Source organism: Ailuropoda melanoleuca, chromosome 11, assembly GCF_002007445.2.
Source record: "Ailuropoda melanoleuca isolate Jingjing chromosome 11, ASM200744v2, whole genome shotgun sequence".
In the NCBI taxonomy this organism is placed as follows: domain Eukaryota; kingdom Metazoa; phylum Chordata; class Mammalia; order Carnivora; family Ursidae; genus Ailuropoda; species Ailuropoda melanoleuca.
Window position 1 is genome coordinate 94,988,128 of NC_048228.1, and position 23,869 is coordinate 95,011,996.

At 38.1% G+C, this 23,869-nt stretch overlaps 1 protein-coding gene across 3 annotated transcripts; it reads right to left on the reverse strand.

Annotated features, from left to right (window-relative positions):
- Positions 1 to 7: 7 nt before the first annotated feature.
- On the reverse strand, positions 8 to 20,015 carry PACRGL (parkin coregulated like). 3 transcript variants are annotated; one of them, XR_004628926.1, is made up of 10 exons: positions 19,872 to 20,015; positions 16,029 to 16,096; positions 15,750 to 15,904; positions 12,778 to 12,845; positions 10,851 to 10,941; positions 8,459 to 8,593; positions 7,886 to 7,993; positions 3,731 to 3,811; positions 1,744 to 1,835; positions 8 to 913 (listed from the first exon to the last, which is right to left on the reverse strand). XR_004628926.1 is itself a non-coding variant. In XM_034672029.1 (9 exons), the coding sequence occupies exons 2-9, from the start codon at positions 16,005 to 16,007 to the stop codon at positions 857 to 859; spliced, it is 699 nt and encodes a 232-aa protein (XP_034527920.1). In that variant the 5' UTR covers positions 16,008 to 16,096; positions 19,872 to 20,015; the 3' UTR covers positions 22 to 856. The 3 variants fall into 3 exon arrangements, 2 of the variants coding, with proteins under 2 accessions (XP_034527920.1, XP_011219493.1); XM_034672029.1 differs by lacking the exon at positions 1,744 to 1,835 and having other exon boundaries at positions 22 to 913; positions 15,750 to 15,900; positions 16,000 to 16,096; XM_011221191.3 differs by lacking the exon at positions 1,744 to 1,835 and having other exon boundaries at positions 33 to 913; positions 19,872 to 19,944.
- Between the last annotated feature and the right edge of the window lie 3,854 nt (positions 20,016 to 23,869).

Consider the following 23,869-nt stretch of genomic DNA (forward strand, 5'->3'; position numbering starts at 1 on the left):
GGTTTTAAAAGCTTTTTAAATTAAATTAACTGTTAAACACAAGCAAACACCACAACAAAATCACTGGGTACATTTAAGAGTTTTAAGATTTTAATTTCTGAATATCTTCATGAAATGAGTATCTTCAGTATTTTCAGACTATGGGATACAAAAATAACATTTACTTAAATATAATTAACACCTAAATTTAGGTAGTTTTAATGAGTTGTAATAAATAACATACTTACAAGAGAATTTACACATTTAAAAAAATATCTTAAACTAGGATACTCTGGTATGAAATTTTTCCAAGTACTCTATATCATAAAATACATATTTACAGATAATAATTAACAGTGAATTCACAAATGTTTGTCCACTACTTTAAATTTCCATAGCCTTGATAAATATCAAACCCAAGAAATGACAAAACGTCTAAAAATAAATGCGCAACTACAAACTGATTGTGAAAGGGATATAATTATAAAAGGCACTAGAAAATAAATACAAATACATCTACTATACACCCAAAAAGGCACTAGAAAATAAATACAAATACATCTACTATAAACCCAATAATGGTTGTTTGCACCAAACTGTAAAAATATGAAAAACCAATCCCACAAAACTGTACTATTATAGAACTGTTTTTAATAGCTTTCCATCATTGACCGCTCTTTTTTTTGTTGTTGATGAATAACTTTTACTATGATTCAGTGGAACTGTGTATACTCATCTTAATCCAGGAAATAATGAATGGTGGCTGTGATTGACAAAAGAATAAAAGGAAGTGAATCTGAAAAGGTTCCCTAGGTACCCATGGTCAGCATTTAACACCTGTCACCAGGAGTAACAAGATTTTTGTGGGCTCCCTTCTTCAACAGCATATGGAGCAATATGTTGGAATTTTAGATTTGATGACGATAAGGCTTCCCTGTCAACAGAAAAAAAATTAGCTTCATTAGTATCTTGCAGGGTTCCCCTGATAGGTATTAAATCTATTGGAGCATGCCTAAAAAAGTATCTGAAACCCAAAATAAACAAAATGGAATGAGAACAGAATGATGGAATGAGAAGTGGAACTTTTTTGTGAGCTGAGTAAAATATAGGCTGTCTCCTATGGTTTTACAAAATATTTGGAGCGCCTGCGTGGCTCAGTCAGTTAAGCAACTGCCTTAGGCTCAGGTCATGATCCCAGGGTCCTGGGATCGAGCCCCATGTCAGACTCCCTGCTCAGCGGGGAGCCTGCTTCTCCTTCTCCCTCTGCTGTTTCTCCTGCTCCCTCTCCATCAAATAAAAAAGTAAAATCTTAAGAATAAATAAATAAAAATTAAAAATTAAAAAATATTTAACTAGAAAGGTAGTTAGGAACCAGACCACTAGTATTTGAATCCAGCTTCTACCAGTCACTTCACTGTCAAATCTGGGGCTAATTATTTCTGAGCCTCAGTTTCTAGATCTTTAAAGGAGGATAATAACAAAATCTACTCCTAAGAGCTGCAGTGAGGATTCAATGAATTTAATGTCCAAAAAGCACTCAATTGAGGGATGCCTGGATGGCTCAGTCAGTTAAGCATCTGCCTGCAGCTCAGGTCATGATCTTAGGGTCCTGGGATCAAGCAGGTATGGGGCTCCCTGCTCAGCAGGGAGCCTGCTTGTCCCTCTCCCTCTCCCCTAGCCACCACTCATTGTCTTTGTCTCTCTCCCAAATAAATAAATAAAATCTTTTAATAAATAAATAAATAAAAATAAAAAGTACTCAACTGAGTCCCTGACATGCAAAAACTTCCCACGTGCTCAATCAAGATGGAGGTGTGTCCAGGTATGCACGTTTTCAAAGACAGACATGCCTATGACTTAGAATGAGAATTATATCAAGTTAAGAGTGAACTGACTACTATCAAAGGCAGGTAGTAAACTGATCAGTTGTAAGAAAATGACACTGCCTGGAGCTGACTTTTCTGTCTCCCCAGAAGTTGAGTGTTTCCATCACTGGCGGACACACAAGCCCCAAGAAATGAGAAACTGCAATAATGAGAAGACTCTTTTAAAAACTCACTTCTACTATTTAAAAAAAGAGAAAGATATATAGACATTTAAGTTTTTAGTAGGGAAAGAAGGGCATTTGTCAATTTCATGAAGGATTACAAAGTGTCGAAAGCAAGCATAATGGTCATTAGGCCACCAGAAAGTGTGATCGTTATATTAATGGTACGCCAACAAAATATCTCTGATCAAATATAAATTATCAAAATATCATATAAGACATTAGATGAACAAGAAAAGAAAAAGTCTGAAGGAATAAACATTACTTAACTTCAAAATGCTTTAATTCTGTATTAGCAGGATTCAAAACTAATGAGAGTGAGTGGCAGTAAGAGTAACTCCCTGCTAGCTACCTCTGTGGCCCCAGGCTGGTCATCTACATCCCTCTGTATTCCCCTCCAAATCTCAGAATGCAGTTTCTAAAGTTTTATTTACTTGAAAACTATGCCCTCCTCTGCACATTCACCCTTGAAATCTAACATGTTGGGCCTGTCCCTTCCCTCTTGCCCCATTCCACAGGATGTGTGAAAACCACCTGGGGAGAGTTTCAGATTGAAAGCTGTACATCAATATTTAGCACCTGTTTACTTGCATTTCACAGGGGAGGAAATGACAAATTATTCTGCATTCCAATCCTCAGAAGCGCATTTGCAAGCAAAAAGAATGTCCCTTCTGCTGAGAGACACTGGATTGGCTGGGGGATGGTTGTGTACATCTCAACAAGGTGTCTGAATGCTAATCCTCCACAGGACAAAGATATCTGTTATCTAGTGGTCTAGGGTTTACTTCCTCCTCCTAAACTTTATTCTAGGCATTGCTCATGGAAAGAATATAATGAATTTTAACAGTCAATGGAATTGATCAAATTAGGTAATTTAGACAAAGCTTAAACTAACACACCTGCTATTTTTAAATTATATAGGATCACACAAATTTTCTTTATAATTCCTTTAGAAAGTACCTCCAATGAAAAAAAGTTCTTCAGTGTTAAAATAATCACATGCAACCCTATCATTAAGATCTGATTAAATGTAATCTCCAAAACAAGGTAGGATCACTGCTTTACAGAAATACTTCCAAGACTAGATTATGTGAACAGTTCTTTAAAGGATGAAAATCCAACCAACCTAGTTATTTGACACCACACAGATAATAATGAGATCCCCCCCATTCTTGCACACTCCTGCAAGTCAGAATACTCAGAATCATCCTTGCGTGTGTATGTGTGTGCATACGCATGTTCCAGAACATGTGCACTTCCAGACATGGTATCACAGCCATCTGAAAATCTCATTCAGTCTTTGAAGATGGGAAAATTGTAAATTTTTTAGACAGAAAAGATGGCAAATGAAAAAAAAAAAAGTACATTCTTCAGTGGGCTCTCTATATTAATCCTTTTGTTTTCTGAACTTTCCTATGGTCTAAGCAAAAACATCCAAAGTAAAAAAGCTACAAAGCTGCGTGACATGGAGTGCCATATAGAAAGCACAGAGAAAGTGTACGGGCCCAGTGTTTACAGAGTCTGGTCTGAATCCCAACGCTCAAAAACTGGGACCTACGCAAGACTGAAACTCTGAGCTCTCATATGAAAATAATATCAACTCCACATGATTACTTGTGGCTGAAATAATACATGTTATACAGTCAATTTTGTAGTGTAAAAGTAAAAAAATATATATGACTTAAGGAACAATGTTTTACTTACATTTCCACCATGCTGCTCCAGCTTCTGTAATGCACTGGTAATTGGCTCTTTGAATTTCTTATCTCTCAGTCTCTTGGAAAGCTTGTAAAGTAAGATTGGGAGAATGAAATGATTTGAAAAGTAACAATATTCACCAAAGGCATAAGTAAAACTTCACTAAAGAGTATGCTAACTAGAAATAAAACCACTGAGACCTTACTGTATAGAAGTACCCAAACACCATTTGTTTTAAACTCCAAGGCTTCTTTTAGATAACATCTCATTGAAATTTATATATAATAGATATCATTATATTTGTTAAAAAAGAGTTCACATTATTTCAAATCATACGAATCCTGTAAAACCCGCTAGGGTATGGTATCCAGAATAAGTTTTCTATGAAACTGCATACTTTTCCATTTTGCAAGAGCACTTGGAGGACCATGATGGAAAATTAAACCTCTTAAAACACATGTGTTTCCTATATAGTGTAAAAAGCAAAGAGACGAAAAGGAGAGAGTATTCGCATGAATGACTGTAACAGTGACAGGACATTTAGACTACAAACCACAAGACCACCTGTCCCTAGGCATGGCTTGAATGGGCTTCAGACAGAAAGGTGGAAGTCTGACTGAAAAGGAAGAGCACAAGGCGAGGGAGGATAGAATCACAGGAAGAAAGAGGGAAAAACAGCAATTCAGATCATCAGGCACAACCTGTAACAGCATTCTCCCACCAAATGTCTGCATTACTCAACTCACCCAAAGACCTAAACATTCCAGCCGAGAGCAGGACTTGCTCATGGCTCCACTTTCTGGGAATACAAATGAAGCCCAGGAAAGAATTAGTCATTGATCAAATACTTATAAAGGCCTATCCTAGAATTGATTTCTAGTTCTTCCTCTTTGCATGGATGGAAGAAACCCAGGAGTGCTTCCCACCACTGAACACTGAGTAGCAGCCCCTTCAGTCAGGTCAGTGAAGATGAGGAAGGTCAGAAGAGTCCCCAAAAGATAAAAAAAGTGAGAAAAGCAACTCTAAATGAGAGGCCAGGCAGCCCTGGGGATGGACAAGAAAAAATGCCTCTTGGGGCACCTGGGTGGCTCGGTCAGTTGGCCTTCCGACTCTTGATCTCAGGGCCATGAGCTCAAGCTCTACATTGGGCTCCATGCTGGGCACACAGCCTACTTGAGAAAAAGAAAAGAAAAGAGAAAAGAAGGGAAAAGAAAAGGAGGGAAGGGAAGAGTAAGGAAGAGAAGGGAAGGGAAAGGAAGGGAAGGGAGGAGAGAAGGAAAGAGAAAAGAGAAGAAAAGAGGAGAAGGAAAGGAAAGGAAAGGAAAGGAAAGGAAAGGAAAGGAAAGGAAAGGAAAGGAAAGGAAAGGAAAAAAAGAAAAGAAAAAAGAAAGAAAAGAAAAGAAAAGAAAAGAAAAGAAAAGAAAAGAAAAGAAAAGAAAAAAGAAAAAAGGAGAAAAAGTGCCCCTTGCACTTTTGATCCAATCTTTGGTTTGCTTTCTACAGACCCCATTACCCAGGAGTAGTGGCTTTTAGGCAGTTCCATGAAGCACCATACATCCAGGATCACCTGATATACTCATTCAAAAAGTAGATTCTGGGGTCCTACCCCATACTTACTTAACCAGAATCTCAGGTTGCAAAGGCCTAGGTTCTGCATTTTTATAAGATTCCCAGGTGATTTATTTCCTCTTTCCCCCAGGGTCAGTGGAAGTCTGAGTGAAGCTAAGAAAGGATTTGACTTATTTTGCATATGAATAAAATGAGTTGTATCTGGGCTCAGTAACTGGTTTTGAAATTTTTTTTCAGTCAAGAAAACACTTCCTCCAAATAACATCTAATGCAGAGATCTATAAACAAAAAAATATGTAAATCAAAATGGAATCTTTCTGGCTAACAGGTAACTGTTAGGTAAGGAGGTAAGGAGGGAGCACCAAAGCACCTCAACAGATCCTCAGAGGTGCCTGTCTCCTGGTGGCGGGTGTGCAGCTAACAGACCAAGATTTAATCCCACATGGCCTGTCTCTGTGGTGCTCTCCTCTGTGGAATACCACCGGCATGTAAAGGCCAGTGTGGTATCCAGATCTTTCCAAAGTGTTGACACTCCAGGAGGGTGAAAGGTCCCTTTAAGTCAGTCCAGTCTAAGAAAAAGCAGGGTTCTAGGGAGGAATGTGAGTGACCAAACATTAACGCTAGTGCCCCAGAAAAATTAAAACAATTTACATAGTTTAGTTGTTAATCTGGCCTTTTCTTTCTGCCCTGGTGGGTGGGACTGGGAGGCTTTTCAGGAAGCGGAGGTTTTGGGCCTTTTCTACTTCAAGTGCGGGAAGGATCCAGTGTGATTCCTTTTCTCTGTATATCACACCCCCTTCACCTCATTCCAACTTTCTCAGTGGATCCCCTTGCTTATTTCTCCAAAAAACAAAAACCACTCTCCACAAGGGCAGACGGCATATCGTTTTTTGTTCAGCATTAGAGCCCCAGTGCCTACAGCATAGTACTTGGCACACACGGGAGGACAGAGAGCAACAGAGTTGTTAAAATGTTGATTGTCTGACTGAAGCAATCAATCAAAAATAAGTCATTTTGGATATTAGGATAAAATTCCTGTGGTTAGGTACAACCTGCTGACCTACAGGTTATAAGCAAACACCTGCCAGGATTCTCTTCCTTCTCTTCTAAGGCTTCCCACATCTTGAGGTTTGAGAGTCTATTCCCACTGTGTCTTCAGACCATCAAACACCTGGTGCTGGTGAGAATTCCTCTCCCACCATTCCTAACCTCAGCACAGCAATCCTGATAGATTCCCTACCATCCCTCCTTTCTATAGGCTTGGCCTGGAGTGTATTAGTCTCTCTGCAGAGTAAGGAGTTAAAAATACAGTTCTCGGGGGGCGCCTGGGTGGCTCAGTCATTAAGTGTCTGCCTTTGGCCCAGGGCGTGATCCTGGTGTCCTGGGATTGAGCTCTGCATCAGGCTCCTCCGCTAGGAGCCTGCTTCTTCCTCTCCCACTCCCTGTTCTTGTGTTCCCTCTCTCGCTGGCTGGCTGTCAAATAAATAAATAAAATCTTTGAAAAAAAAATACAGTTCTAGGATCTCTCAGATGGATGGGTCCAAGAAAAAACAGTAGAACTATTATCAAAATACATGCCTCGGCTCCGAACTACAGAAGGAGGCACACAGAGACATGCTAGCTGTGGGTTACTCCAGCAAGGACTTTAATTGTTTATCAGGGAAGGATTAACTTCACCTAAAGAAAGGATTGCCCCTCGCCCCTGGCTCCTAGATGGAAAACTCTAAGCCCTTGGTATCACATGCAGATATGAGTACCTTTGTTCCAGGCGGCCTTGGGCCACAGGATCTCAGCTCAGCTTCTGGAGAGGCTGGAGATGAAGGTCAGCCATGCAAGCAGTCTGTCATGCTAGCACGGTGGGCCCCTAACATGAACCCTGGACACCACGTCAAGGTGAGGTTCTCAGGATGGCAATACCCCATGTGTGCTGCCACATATCCCTGCTGGAAAAAGCCAGCCCTGTCCACACAACTCCACTAGGAGGAAGGACCACTGGATGTTCCACACTTGGTCTCTTCTGGGTTCTGCTCTATGTACCGCCTTCCTTTGCTGATTTTAACTGGTATCCTTTCACTATAATAAACTGAAACAGTAAATATTAGCTTTTCTGAGTTTCATGAGTCCTTCTAGCAACCTAAGGGTAGTCTTAGGGAACTCCTGAACTGTCCAATATCCCAGTGTGTACATGTCCTCAGGATTAAACTACACACAACAGGAAAACATCTCATCCTGAATACTATTTATAGACTCACTAAAAAACTTACAAGGAAAAACAAAGAAAAAGACGAAAAACATGGTTGTGGCAATGCACAATGACACAGGAGCGGGTATAAGCCGTCCTTATAATTCAGGGCTCATCAACACGGGCATAATACCATTGTACTGCTCTTTAATTTTTGTCCATTCAACTTTTACTTGCTTTTCATTACAACCCTAAATTCTGCTCAGGTAGGTGCTTTCCATTAAAAAAATAAAGAAATTAAGATTTCTGAATCAGTTAATGATTAATTTGAAGCCACTAAATCATGACGAGATATAGACAGTGCACGGTACACACACACACAACCACTCTCTCATCTTTTCAGTACTTACACTTGTAAGCAGATGTTTCAGATGGTCATTTAGAGAAGGACCAACGACGACACTCAGCTGCACGAGAGCATTCAGTCCTCTTGCAAACACTTCATCATCCAGGTGGACCTGGGGGGTTAGTTGGGACAGGAAAGGAAAGAGAAGAAAAGAAAAGTAAGAAGAAAAGTCAAGCAGAAAAAAGTAAGACTGAGCATTCAAAATCAGAAGATAAGCAACTAAACCCAGAATCAACCTTTAATGCTGGACCATCAGGAAACAAAAAAGTAAATTTCTGGCTTGAGTGAAACACTAACTAAACCCCATAGCAGCATGCAGCAAGCCTGATGTGAGGTTTTATTACTTTCCCTTATTACTCAAAATGTCCCCTTTTACCTTTCGTATATCCTCTAAAGCCATCTTGAAATAAGTAATCATCAAATAAGTAATCAGTATTCTGTCCCTGAATAATCGTGGTCTAATTTTGCACGCACATCAAAATCACAGGTAAAGTACCAATTTGCATATAATTAGGAAGGAAAAAAAACATAAAATATTCTAAATGTACCACAGAAAGTCCAAAGGAATAGAAGATACCAGAGCTGCCTTTAGCACAGGAATCAGTCTCGGAAGCAAAGGTACAGCTTTCTCAGGAGCGCCTTGGACCAAGAGTAATTCTCTAAAACCCTCCTTTGACACAAAGGTGTACGGATGTTTCGTCTCTCTCAAACCCTGCCAAAGACAAAACAAACAAACAAACAAGACTTACTACACACCTGGTTATGCTAACAACAAAATTGAATCCTCACTAGTCTAAATGAAAATCAAGTTTTAGTATGGTTTTCCTAATCATGATTTATAATTTCAATAATTACGATTTCAATTAAACCCAGAAATTGTGGAACAAAGGACATACATGAGGCAGGAAGAATTTCTAACCACAGCAAGGAAGAAAAATATATTTAAAATGAAAGGAACAGGAAAAAAGAAAGGAAAACCAAGGAAAAATAAAGGAAATAAAGAAGAAAGAGAAAGGAAAGAAGGAAGAAAATAAAAGGAAGGAGGCAAGGAGAGGAAAGGTAAATAAATAAAAGAAAAAGAGAAAAAGAAACCCTCACTAGGATACTAAAAACATTTTGTATATACTCCCAAATACTGACTGAACGCACAAGAACTCAACCTAAAATGCTGGTTTACAACCACTGCTTTATGGACAAAATTATTAGACCCCCTACCTTTATGGTGATTTTACAACTTGTTTAATCAGTTTCTAAAATATTATATTTCCTTCATATTTAAGTATTTTATATTAAGATATTTTAAAAACATCTTTTCGTATGTTCAAAAAACACTAAGATTTTAAATGTCATTTTTAACTTTGGGATGTGAAATAAAAATATGAAAAAAAAAAAACCTGTATCATTTCTTTTACCCAAAATGCATCAGAAACTATTAGATAGTACTGTTTTATGATATAACCCATCACTTTGAGTCAAGAAGGGCCATCTGGCTTTTTTTTAAAATATCAAACAAAAAAAGCAATAGCAATACTCCCTCAGTTGGACTAATTATTTTTTGTCAGTAAGTATAACTGGCTGCAAAGTCATACCTAAAAATACTAATTTTCAACCAATCTGTCCTTTAGACCAAACTATCTGCTTCCAAATAGTGATTAAACACTTCCTTTCCTGGATGCTTTTGAAAACTGTGCTGCCAAGCACACCAGCACCACTTTGGGCCACAGGTTCTAGCATCTTAAGAGTGCCCCTACCCTGTTTATTTTAGAGATGAGGAATCATCAGGTCAAGAGGTGAAGTGGATTTCCACAGTGGTGCTACCGTCAGTACTTCCCCACTCTTAAATGAGTAGAGGGGAAGGCTGACAACATACCTGACACAGAAATAAAGGCATTGGTGTTTGGAAAATAATTATTTAAAGGACTAACTTTATGTGATCTCCACTAAACACAGACTCCCTGTAGGGACTCCCTGGATTAAACCACTCCCCTCCCCTTGTGATTAGCAGGAGCAAGTTTTCAAAGGCGTCACTATAGTACCGATTCATCTAAAAAATGGTTTGTTACCATATGCAAAAGGTTTAAAATTCTTAAAAGAACTAATGAAACACCGATACATTTTAAGTTTTAAATACCAAGTTTAAAAGGATTTGATGAAAACTGAATTTCAAAATAGGCTACCCATAAAAATACACTGCTATCATACCAAAATAATTTCGTAATAAATTAAAAAAAAAACAAAGACAACAAAAATGTTCCTTAACTCTTAAAAAAGACAAGTATCTCTAACTTAAATATAAGACAACTGGCTAATTCATTTCTCAACTTGTGACTCTAGCAAAAGGAATAAATTTCACAGAAGAGATCACTGATTCACCTCAAGCTAATACTCTGCCAACTTTTTCCTGATATAAATGTTAAATAGTATGAAGGAACTTATCAGAAGCTTTCCTAAAATCCTTTATCAAAATGATCTCCATGATATTCTACTTAAAACGTACAAGCAGGCAAAAGCCCAGACAATTCTCCAAAAGGACGTTTAGATATTTAATACCAGTTCCCTAAGAAACATATCACGTTCACATTAAGCATGACTAGTTGTATAGAAACAGATCAACCACTCCTTGTTATCTGATGTAGTTTAGGTCAAACCACTGTTCTCCTGATATGACTAGTTCCATATGATTCTAAGTACTTTTATTTTTGGAATTAAGCATGAATATTTCTTCCACTTATCTACAATTCCCTGTGTAGACTAAGTTGTTTATAAACCTGATTAATCAGTTTCTAATAAACATATACTGATCATAATTAATTCCTAAGGGAGTGTGGTATTTTAATGACTATTGTTTGGCTCTTATTTCAAAAGTAAAGAGTAAGATTTACTGATGCATTACAAAATAATATTTAATACAACTTTTAAAGTTTTTGTTTTTTCCATAAACATTCAGGAGAAATGGAACATACATTTACCTCAGCTAAAGTAATAAGAAGAGGATCAAATGGAAGATTTTCAGGAGGACATTCCCACTGTAATCTGTGTTTCACTGAACCATGGACCAATCTAAAATAGTAAACATCAATGACCATAACATGGACAATGTAATTATATACTAAGCAGTAATTATCTAACATATTCATACACTTTCTAGACCATAACCTTACTGAACTATTCTGTAACATGTAGGAATACCACAGCTTGAAATGATATTACGAAGACATCTTATGCAGCAATGTCTATAATCCCACAAACTCCTACTCTTTCAGCAAAATTGTCTGATGGCCAAACTAAACTCCACATTTGTTAAGCCTACAGTTTCGGAGCTTGAGCACGCTGCTGTCTGTGAGTCTTAATATAAATGCTACACTTGACATGTTTCAGTCATAATTATAACAAAATAGATAACCTACAGATGTGCAAACAAAGAAATGTGATAATGAGAAACGATAACTTGTATATGGAATATTATTTTTCAGATATGGATCACTTACCCCTAAAAATTTGAAGACAAACTGGATTTTAGCCCTGCTAAACAGGAAAACTGAGGGCAGGAGGTTAAGTAGCCCACACAAGGTTACAGAGTGGTAGCCCCTTCAATTAGAGTCACTGCTGCTTTTTTTTTTTTCCCTTTTTTTTCCTAACAGCCTTTACTGAGGCATAACCAACATTCAATAGGGGCGCCTGGGTGGCTCAGTCGGTTAAGCCTCTGCCTTCAGCTCAGTCATGATCTCAGGGTCCTGGGATGGAGCCCCTTGTTGGGCTCCCTGCTTGCTTAGCAGGGAGTCTGCTTCTCCCTCTGCCTCTGCCCCCCCCCCACTTGTGCTCACTCACTCTCTGTCTCAAATAAATAAAAATCTTTAAAAAAATAACCAATATTCAAAAAAACTGCACATGGTTATAAAGTATAAAATTTGATATGTTTTGATGTGTGAATATATCAGTGAGTCACCATCATAATTATGACAGTGAACTTACACATCTCCCTCAATTGTTTCTTCACCCTTTTGTAACATTCTCAACTTCTTTGACACCTTTAGCACTATTTTCTTCATAGCAAGAGGTCTCGATAACATTTTTACTATTTTAGCAACCATAATTGCTTGGAGTAGGAAAGAGGGTATAAGAACCCTAAAATACCACTTCAACTCAGAATGTAAATTAAAAAATAATAACAATAAAATGAAGAATGCTTCTTGAGCTTATTCCTCCAAATCCGCAGATACCATTAAAAACTGTATTTTTTGAATTTTAGAACAACAGAAAGAATGTTGTGATTATTCTTCTCACAATGAAAATGACATTTTCCATCATCTAGAACAGGCTAAAACTGGATATACTTAGAAGAAATAAACATTTCTTGGTAGTGAAACCTTAAAATGGTATCACTCTATTAATAACTATATTGTTTTCTTTAAAACAGTCTGATGTCTCTCCTGAAAGGTGGCAAGAACTGCATCAAAAGTGAGTAAAAACAGCTGTATGTACTCATTGAGAAATATAATTTCAATAAATACGATTTTTTGAAATTTTTGAAATATCATTTTGAAAAATAATGAAACAGTTTCATTAAATTGTCAACTTTCAGTTTACAAACAAAATAGGACTAATAAATAAAGTTTGCAACTTGCTCAAGACTGTGAAGGCTTATATTGTTTCAGAAACCGGTTCATTCAATTTCTTAAATTGTAGATGTTGGTAATTCTATTTTGGAATTAAAATGATCTTCTTCAACAATGTCCCACAATCCATAACAGTCCAACAGCCAAAGTGTGAATAAGTCACCTTTGTTTCAACCTCCCTAGTAAATAAAATTTTCAATACATTTAAACTAAATAGTGTTATTGATTTTACTCAATTATTTTGAATAATCTGGTCAGTTATAACCTGAATTGATTTTACCTGCAAGGAATACCTCCTTTAGAGTAAATGGCTGCAAATGCGGAAGGAGCTCGTGACTGTTCACCAAACTGAAATAAAAAACGACAAGAATACAATAAATAGACTATCACCTCCACTTTGTGATGATACCTAATCAATTTTAATCCGGCTGAGGTCAGAGGCAAATGGACATCCTGACTTTCAACCCATGACACTGGTATCAAGGTGCATCATTCTACTCAGCAACACAACTGAGTAAAATTATCAGTCCTCTCAGTACTGAACCACAACCACACGTTCTGTATTTCATTTATACCCCTAACTTGTTTCGGAAGGCTTGAAGGCAGCTGGAATCACATGTAGAGTAAATATAATATTGAAAAATACTAAGAATGAACATCACAAATAAATATAACAAAGGTAACACATCTTTCTACTCTCCACCACTGTGACCTTTCAAGGTGAGGGGTCCATGGAGAAGAGGTAAATATAGGGAAAGCAGATTTGTTTTCAGCCTCCAGCGCATCTCCTACTTGTCCTCCAGGCAAATATGGATGTCTGGGCGGCCAGAAAACCTATAATTTCTCCAAACTTGTTTTATGCTTCTCCAAAAAAGAAAGGCTTAGGATGGGCAGGGGTGATAGAGCTGAAGACAGAGCAAGGCTTTCATAAACACATGCCTGGATGTGTCCGCTCAGATACAGAACTTCACAACTTTCAGTTTGTCTCTATATTATCTTAAGAATAAATTAACTCTGTGTTCCCAAAGACCATGTGAGAGGTGATTGAGCACAACAGTTAAACAATCACAACATACATAACTTCAATACTGTTGATCAGAGACAAAGATAATTTAGGCACAAAAAAGTAAATATTTTATCACATCATACTTTGAATATAATCAAATGAAATATAGTTGGCCAAAATACGAAATAAAAACTCACTAACCTATTTTAAAGATATAACTAGCTAAAAATATTTTAAAAACCACATGCAGTAATTAAAAAATATATGTAAGGGGATAAGTTTACAATTAGCTCTCTTTCCTCTGGAAAAACACAGATGTTTGAAGTTAAAACACAGATGAGATTTCATTAGCATACAATATTATAATAAGATTCATCCACATTCTGCATAGTAATTCACAGAAATAGTAATGTTTCATTCATCTAGTTGTAATTCCTACTAAGAAAAATATGTTTTAAAAACTGTTTTCAAGTAATCATATTAGATAAGTTAATTTGAATAAATGTTCTTATAATGGGGGAAAAATTAAGACAACTTAGGGCTACAGACACTTTTCTTAGTTCTAGCAGCTATTAGCAAATGATCTTACTTTTTGAACCTATAGGTCATGTAAATAATCCCTAAATTTCCGAAACATCCACCAAGACAAAATTTCTGATTGAAATTCTAAGCAATTCCTTTCCTTTTTTTTTTTTTTAACTCCTTTTAGAGATAATCATAGTTTCATCTTCTAGGTCCCACATTATCAAAAAATTTTTTCTACCAATGGGTTCATTTCGTCAATTTTTACCAAATTTTTCCAAAATTCCATTACCACAAACAAAACTGTAGTCCCTTCAGTTTTTAACATTATCACAGACCATATTTCAACTCTAAAATAATCAACATTATTAAATATACCCCAGTATACTGAGTTAAAAAAATTTTTAACTTTTGATTCAAGTGAAATACTCAAACTTTACACACGTTCAAGTGCATAAATTGTAGGTATATAGACCAGTGAATTCTCCAAAACAAACAGTGGTGTACCAACACTCCGGTGTGGAAAACCTGAATGTTACCAGCACCTTAGAAACCTCCTCAGTGCCTCTGCCCAATCCCTAACTATCTTTTTCCCCAATGGTGAAATCTATCCTGACTTCTAACTAACTTTGGATTGGTAGCTTTTACAGATTTCAGACATGACCTTGTCTAATATACTCTATTCTCAGGTCAAATCATTATTTCCCAAAACGTTCCTTTGTTTTTCATAAAATTTAAGATTTGGGCTACTTATATTACTACTTTAAAAAGTTCTCCAAAGAGAGGAAGAAGGCTCAAGTGTCACCATGAAATCTCTCAACTAAACATGGGAAAAAGCAGCAAGAGCAAGGAGATAGCAGGGCATTCTTCAGTAACTCAGCTTGACACAGTGCAGATTACAGAAAGAAGAAGAGGAACACATATGCTTACACTCTTTTTCATTTGTAAAGTCAGGTAATCTCCTTCCGCCCTTGGCCAGTTCATTGTATCCTTGCTGTATTTTACCTGCCATCAAAGTCAGTGTCTCAGCCACTCTCATAATCCCCTTTTGAAGGCTAAAACCATGATCATCTTACCTATGCAAGGCTGGGCAGACACCACCTGGTGTTGTAGCACAGGTGTGCTCACCTTTTGGATAATTCACTGATCCACACACTTATAATTATTCACTTCCGTGTGCACAAATCTCGTGTTTGTTAAATCTGATTAAATTGCTGTCAACAGGCAAAAGGAGGCTAGTACTATAGTTGGGATTTCTGGGGGAGTTAATTTATAGATCATAGCAACATCATCAGAGATGTTTATGCAAGCATGTTACCCGTCCTATGTCAACTGAATACAAGTTTATTCGTTGATATTAGGAAGTACTAGAACTATAGTAAATAAAAAATAAAGCTGATGTGCAATATTTTACAGTCTAGTACACTCATCCATGAATATCACATTCTGGTTATTGGTTATATCACAACTGGTTATTCTCTACACCTTCTCACTTCCACACTCACATCATTACTTCCATTCTTCATCATGATTACTATATGCCCTTTGTCACTAACTTAAATGTAACAAGAAAAAATTTACAAACAAAAGGAACTTGGGACAGCACTCAGAATGGTTCAATAGTGTGCTAAATGTCTATTACTTTGTTTTTTTATTATCATTATTTTTTATTTTTTTTATTACTTTGAAAAATCTACCAAGTCAGGAATGTCTTTTGTACCTACTGGGTTAATGGTCTTAGGGTTAAGTTTATCACTTGGTCGAGGATGAAGTTTTCTTGCAGTCTCTGGAGAACTGGTTGATGATGAGGAGTTGCTTTGTTGAATTGTAGTCCTATGTTTTATCTGTATGCTTGATGATGTCCTTTGATCACAGCTACCTGGAAAAAACAGAAGATCAACAGAAAAAGAGGTGAAAGAGATAAAGCTCACTCTTAGCCACCTGTATAACAATGTGTCTATTAACAAAATTCACCTCTTCATGTAAAAAGTGATGTTCTGTACCTGCCTTTCTGTTTCTCAACTGTATGCCTCCATGGCACTCTGACTTCTGCATTGCTTCCCTTTCACTCCTGCAGTCAAATGAAACTTGATTTTAGAATTTTGGGAAGAGGGGTTCATTAACAACATTAAGACCAAAACAGAACATAGTAGAAAATATAATAAAAGATACACAAAAAAGGTATGGCATGGAACAAAATGCCAGAAAGACCAATAAGAAAATCTGAAATAATATCAACTTGAATAATATCAATAATAGCAAATGGAAAACAATCTGTTAGAAAATAAGATGTATAAGAATAAACTTTTTTTTTCCATTCATATTGTCAAAATACACTTTAAGAAACTCAGTTGCAAACATTTGGCCACATTCAGAAAATACAGACTAGATTTCTGAAAGGAGAAAGTGGTTGGCACATCCCTAGCATCTCTATCTTATTTGGCCTCTGTATTTCCAAAGTTCCAAATGCTAACATTGGCGTATCAAATCTTATTTTTCAAGTGACATAATGAATTCTCCTACTCAATGTACTACAAGCTCCGTAAGCTGAACATAACCACAACTAAGGTTATCACACTGAAGTTATGGACCCCTTATTAATTCAAGGTACGCCAATTTTCTGGTCCCTCATGCTGAAAAACTGAAGATCTTCTTTCCCTATCTTCTTTCCCTTCACTACCCACACTCAACCCTACAGATGTGGCCAATGTGGTGTGATAAGATAGAAGGAACTGTTGGCTCAGATCGGGGTCTGTAACCTCATCTCTACCAATTACCAGGCTTATGAATTTAGGCAGATAATTTAACCTCCTGAAGTCTCGATTTCCAGATATAATAAAAGGGAAGAATAATACAAGCCTATGAAGGCTATTACTGAGGAGTCGATAAGGTAATTTATCAACTTGCTCAACCAGCCAGTAATGGTTCCCTTCTCCCTCTTCCACACTTCCCTCTTTGCTACTAATGGGAGGACTCCAGTTCACAGTGATGATTTTCTGCACAAGCAGATTACCTCTAAACTTTTATCTCTACCGAGGAACCCTCCAGCACACGCACCCAGATTCAAATACCCAACTGCCGGCTGGTATTTCTAGGTCTAGTTCCAATCCCAAGTTGCAGGCAGCCTTTCCTGATCTTCTGTTTCTCAAATGTACACTTCCACGGCACTCTGATTCCGGCACTATTTCCTTATCTCTACTCAATTACTCCATTCCCTCACTTGCACAGCACTCCAGTCATTCTTCCACTAGACCGTTTCCCACTTTAAGCCTTTAATATTATTATTAAATATATAAACTACCCTTCAACTACACTGTAGAATCTTCCTTTAAGGCAAAATAGGTGAAGCCGCCTTCTACTTCCAAATGACAGTTTTTCATATATTTGAAGACAGACTCTCAACTCCTTAGTTTTGTCCTCTTCAGGATAAACACTGATGCTTTTTCAAGTGATTCCTCATGAGATGCTTTTAATCTACTAGACAAATTAGAAATCTTCACAAGGACGGAAACTCCATGTAATTCAGCCCCCAAATATTTCAAACATGATGTGACCATTTCAAAGTGCCTTGTAAGGATAAATTAAATGTTAAATGTAAGATTGTTTCATACACATAACAATTTTAAATTTCAATTTTCTTTATTTAATATATTCACCTAATTTTCTCATCCTACTACTAGCGGGTGACTTACCTCCCAACATCACACTCCACATTCATTCCCAAGGCATTTTTCACAATTATGGTAATTAATGCCTCACTGAATTTGTCAGATAATATTATAAGATAAGGTAAAGCAGGCTTTAAATATGTCGACCTAACACTGCACTTCAGTGACTATGCAGCAAGTATTTACGATTGTACCAGGTTTCTGTTTTGAGAAGGTCCTGATGGGAACAGTATGATCTAAGTTTCTGTTTAAATAAATAAATCTGTGTCTACGCTTCTTCAACTCTGTATAATTGGGGGTAATTATAGCAACTATTTTTAACGTTGCTGAAGACTAATAAATTAATATTTCTTTTGATCGTAAGTTTTAAAAACTGTCATAGCTGAAAAGCACAAAGATCCCACCCACACACATAAGAAAAGCAGAGGTGGTCACATCAAATCGTGATGCATATTTTTCAAAACTACCTACCACATCTACAAAAGTTTCTGCTGGAACAACAAATTCCTACTTTCCTTTATGTAAAAAAATTGTTCCTGAGAGGTACCAGTAGGAAGGTGCGGCATTATATTTTGAACGAGCTCAAAAAGCCATGGAAACTCTTCATTTGAAAAACTTTTAAAAAACATGCTAGAAAATTGAGCTTCCAAAAGATTTTATGCATACAGGGCAGTTTTTAAACATGTAATATACTTATGTAATTTCCAGCAATAACATCAAAACACACATACATGATGCAAACATTTCTATGTCTACTTTCAAAACACTCTATATTAGAGAGCTTCTTTCCAAAAAACCAATATTTTTGACTTATTGTTTAAAGTATCACCCTTACCTTACAAATTAAGTATTTTCAATTTTTAAAAATAATAACCATCTGGGAGGGGTGCTTGGGTCGCTCAGTTAAGCGTCCAGCTCTTGATTTCAACTCCGGGTCCTGAGAGGGAGCCCTGAGACTGGCTCCGTGCTCAACAGAGTCGGCTTGAGATTCTCCACCCCCACCACCCTGAGTACTCTCGCTATAAAATAAATAAATAAATAAAATCTTTTAAAAATATATATCCATCTGGGAGCATACCACTGACAAGAAAACTGGTACATGAGTTTGTAGAAGAAAACTGCTTAATTCATCTTACACTTAACTCTTTTGAGTGCTTTTCCATTAACACATGGAGGGTGGTGTAAAGATGTAATAATGGGGAGAGGAAGTGAAAAAGTAACAACTATTTTGTGCTACAAATATTATCAGTCACGTCTCGTTCTTTTACAAAACAATACAAAGATTCTAAACAGGCACTAGAGTCCACTTGACCCAGACATCTGAACTACGTCATAATATCGGAAGGCAAGCAAACCAAGCAGGGTCCACAGTGGAACCCGCACTTTCCCTTAGTTTCCTTAGGTGCTACGGCTCATTCGCTCACCTGAAAGGGGCTGTGGATATCGTGTCAATTATAGGAAAGCATACTTTTGTTTCATTATTTTGGATAGGTCACATATCCTATTTCTTTCCCTATATGCACTTTCTTCCTGCACGACGCTTTGAGACCACTGCACTACACCGCTTGCTAAATTATCAGGCGGCAGAGGCCACGTTTTTTCCTACGCTCTCCTCCGTTGTTTTGGAAGTTCCAAAAGTATATTTGGCACCCCACTAAAGAAGCCATGATCCATCTCTAGAGCTCCTTCAAATTCCGAAGTGCAGCGACAGAGCCCAATATCCAACTATCTCAATTCCTTTTTTACCATAAAGTAAATCCAAAAGGCCAGTATTAAGAGTCTTACACATCTGTTTTCCATTTGCCTACCCTCTTCCCCTCCAATACCATACATTTCCAATAAGAACAGTTCAAGACCAGGGTGCTGTCAAACTCAGAAAATAAGGACGACGTGTACAAAAAAATAAAAACAAGAGTTTTCTTGCTTTGTTTTAAGGAATGGGGGCGGGGGTAGGCGTCTGGTTTTCCATTAAGGCCAACGAAGGCTACTCTCCACCACAACCAGACCCCTAGAAAGGAAGAGTGCGCTCTCGGCGCTCCGCAGCTCCAGGGTCCTTGGCAACGGAGGCCGGCGGCCTTAGCAACAAGCCAGCGAGGAAGCCGGCAGGGCCCTGACAGCACCGGCGGCACAGCGGAATCCTCGTACCCCTGGCCCGGGGCACCCACAACCCGTTCCTACCGCTTCTCTCCCGCGGCGATCTGCACACCAGCCCCCACGCCGGGTGGGACTTTCAGTCCGGCGCCCTCTCCCAACTACCCCACTCCCGTCCCCCGCCGACGGGATTCGGGGAAAATGAGGCTTCGCGTGGTGCCCGGATCTGGCGGCGCCGCGCAGTGACGTCAGACGCATGCTGCGTCCTCTAAGCCTCTAGCAGGGAGGCTGCAAAGGCGCGGGACAGGAGAAGGTTGCCCTGGCAACGAGGCGCTGGGGGTTGAAAAGGGCAGCTTCCAGCTAGCCAGACGTTGTGTGATGACAAAGGGGCACCTGGTGGAGGGCCTTTAAGAACTGCTGATAAGTCCAGGGAGCAGAGGAGGGCACAGACTCCTCTTTCCCTAGCTACAATCTCTCCCCAGTCCGTGTACCTACCTCTGTAACACTTCTCTCACACACTTAAAATACTGTTTTCTCCACCTGCCCTAGAACCTGAGAGCTCAGGACCATGAACTCCAGACCCAAGGTGTTCAGGGGAGGGAGCCAAAGCCAACTGCCTGCCCAGCTGTGGAATTTCGTTTCCTATCACAACTTTCTAATTCACATGCCGTTGTGTTCAACTACATAATACATATTTTAATAAAGTTCGTGTGCTTTTTAACTTCAGATCATTTTAATAAAACTGATGCTGCAAAAAATGCATGTCCCCTTGTGATTCCACCAAAAGCAGTTTGGGTTGTCATAGTAAAAAGGCCAAGCCCTTCAGATCGGTGCACTGCATTCCTTTCTAACTTCTGTTGTCATCCCATAGCCTTCACTTTTTGTTCAAGTAATAGCTTAACTATACCGTTGTCCCTGGCTGAGCAGTCCAGGCAGTGTAATCCCTCCCTGTCTTTGTAGTTCCATTCTTGCTTCCGGAAGTACTGCTGTGGAAGCTTCTTGGACAGGCTGTGAGTTTCTTCATGACAGTGACTGTGACTTTTCCCTTCATTTCTCCACCTTCTAGCACAATGTAGCAGGGACTCAGGAAATACTCTAAATAAATGAAACCAACAGATGAATTCTATGTATATCTTAATTCCTCCAATGTTCTGTGAAATTTTCACACAAGCCTAAAATTTTAAAACTCATTATGAATTTACCTATCTTCCCCCTGTGACTGAAAATCTCTTTATCCCTTCTCTATACCCAATTAGCACAATGCGTGCCTAACTAGTGTTTTTAAAAAAAAGAAATAAAGATCCTATTTTTTAGCTATTTTCACCTTATGAGGTCTCTTTTCCAGACTCTGCCTGCCTTATTATGTATCTCCTTGCCCTCTTCCTCCCAACTAGTATCCCCGCTGATAGACTTAGCAACACCTAGCTCATGGCCTTTTAGTCCCTCTGTCTGGAATGTAAGAATAATTTGTATTCAGTATGGCAGAGAAGTGAAGTGCACATGTTCTGAAGTTAGGCCACTTAGGTTGGAAACCTAACTCCATCGTTTATGAGCTACAAGACCTTGTGCAAGTCATTTAACCCCTCTAAACCTTAATTTCCTCATCATAATAAGGTTCATGTAAGACTTAAGAGCACAAGTAAATTTCCTAACACACAGAAAGAACTTAGCAAGTATTTACCAGTGCAATTGTTGAGGTGAAAGCCAGTTAAAATTTATGTAGAGTACAGTGTGTTGTAGATGTCTCAAGCTATGCCTTGGTGTTAGTATGAGACCCTGAATAGTGACATGGGTTTTTCAGATTTTTAAAAATAACCACAATTACTTGTGTGAGCCTCTCCTAACCATAATTAAATCAGCCTCTTGTAGATTTTCTATCTTCATTTTAGAAAGTACAGAAACAGGTTCATTGGCATTGTGACTTTGTCTAGATATCATGCAACAAATGGTGGATACTTTCTTGGACAAACTAATTTGAGAAGGCTGTGAGACATCCAGGTGAATGTGACCAGAAGACAGTTGGCCATGCCCATCCAGCGTAGAGGGGCAAGAGCTCTGGATTTTATAGTCATAAGCGAATAGACAGTAGTTGAGGCAATAGGAGTACTTGAGGTACGCCAGGGAGAGCATGAAGTGTGTGAGAACCGGGAAGCCAATAGTAGACTTGGGTCTCTCAATCCTGTTCTGGTTTCAAGGTTTAATTCTCTATTTGGAGAGAGTACAGAGGGAGCAAATGGTTGACCTATGTGTCTAGCAATATGGCAAATGATTCTGAAAAGACAGTAAGTACTATGTATCTCCCCTACGGCCCTAGAGGTTTACTCTCCTCCCTGATGTATACTCTGAGAAGCTGATCATAATGCACTGGTATCAACAAGTCTCCCATGCCCACTGGATGACACTGGGCTTTGGCCAATGCACAAACAACAAATTGGAGAATTCAGAGAGAGTGAAATCAGAAGGTTTATTCCTCTGCTTCATCTCGAGGAGTTTCCCTGGAACTGGCTATGTGTCTACATGAAGGTCACAGTTCCTTTCTAAACCGCCAACTTCAGGTCTACAGGTGTAAAACCTCAGGTGCTACTAGCCCTTGATTAATGTGCTGTCTCTGCAGTTACCCTGTACTTAATAAATAGTCCCTTTGTAAATAAATCCTTGCCAGATTATCCTATTTCTAATGTATCACTACATGTTGCATAAAATTATGAATTAGATAAATCCAATCAAAGCTGAAAAATCAGAGTATTGTTCTCATTGTTTTGATTTCCATTTCACTTGTGAAATTATACTTGTTTAGTCACAAACACTTTTAAGAAAATATCAGTGGTATTGTTGGTTTGGCCTTAATTACTTTAAAGAAAATCTTTGCCTTATTGTACAAGTTACAGGCCAACTGATCATTCCCAATTATCAAGAAAGGAGATATAAGCTATTTTGTTAATGTTATTTCTACTACAACCTGTCAGGAGATGTTAGACGTTATCATTATATAATCATCAAGAGCCCACATGGAAAAGTTAATTTCAATTTTAATTTTTTTCCATATGGAAAACATTAAGCAGTGATAGTAGCTACTTAGGTGAGAGTAAAGAAGATCAACATGAACGAGGATACGAGGATACAGGGCAGCATTGTCCAATAGAAATATAAAGTGAGTCACATATGAAATTTAGATTTTCCTAGCAGGCACATTTTTTTAAAAGATTTATTTATTTATTTTAGACAGAGAGAGAGAGAGAAAGCACAAGCAGGAGAGACAGAGGAGAGGGAGAGAGACTCTCAAGCAGACTCTGTGCCAAGTGCGGAGCCAGTGGCAGGCCAGTCGCCCGGCTCCATCACAGGACCCTGAGATCACGACCTGAGCCTCAACCAGAGTAGGACACTTAACCAACTGCTCCCTAGCAGGCACATTTTAAAAAAGTAATAAGCAACAGGTGAAATTAAGTGTAATACTGTATTTTACTTATTATATTTTATATTTTATTGATTTTATATTGTATTTTCTATAATATTTTATATTTATATAAATGAATATCTTGTTATATAAAAATGGCCAAACATGTCCAAAATAGTATCAATCTGCAATGATTACAAAAAATATTAGCATGTTATTTTACATTCTTGTACTAAATCTTCAAAGTCAGGTACATATTTGACATTTACAGAACATCTCTATTCCGACTAGCCACAAGTCCTCAGGAGCCACATGCGGCTAGTGGTGATTGTACTGGAGAGTGGGAAGAGAGAGCTATGACCTGACATAGTTGTACAAACAGAGCCAAGTAACTAAATGGATTGTATCAAACGGCTACAGAGTACATGCTTAGTGTAGAACATGACATTAGATGTTGGAAGGTCAATGCAAAATGTAAACAGAAAACTAATTGATTATGAATCTCTGTAGAAGCCGTGCAGGTAACAACTTCCTCTATGATTCATAGTGGAATTTAATTTATTTTCCAAATTCCTTTTTTGTCTGCGGAGGAAACGTAATCTTCTTCTCCTTGCAGAGGGAGTGCTGAAGTTTGGAAGGTCAGGCATCGGGTCCTCTGTTTTCCTCTGCCTGTGTCATGATCGGCCGTGAA

Bases quoted from the DNA above. Each gene is read 5' to 3' on its own strand.
- PACRGL (XM_011221191.3), bottom strand. From the start codon at position 16,080: ATGCAGAAGTCAGAGTGCCATGGAGGCATACAGTTGAGAAACAGAAAG. The intron at 12,846-15,749 runs GTAGGTACAAAA...TTTTTATTTCAG, and splicing joins ACCCTAAGACCATTAACCCA to TTTGGTGAACAGTCACGAGC. The intron at 10,942-12,777 runs GTAAAATCAATT...TTACTATTTTAG, and splicing joins AAAGGAGGTATTCCTTGCAG to ATTGGTCCATGGTTCAGTGA.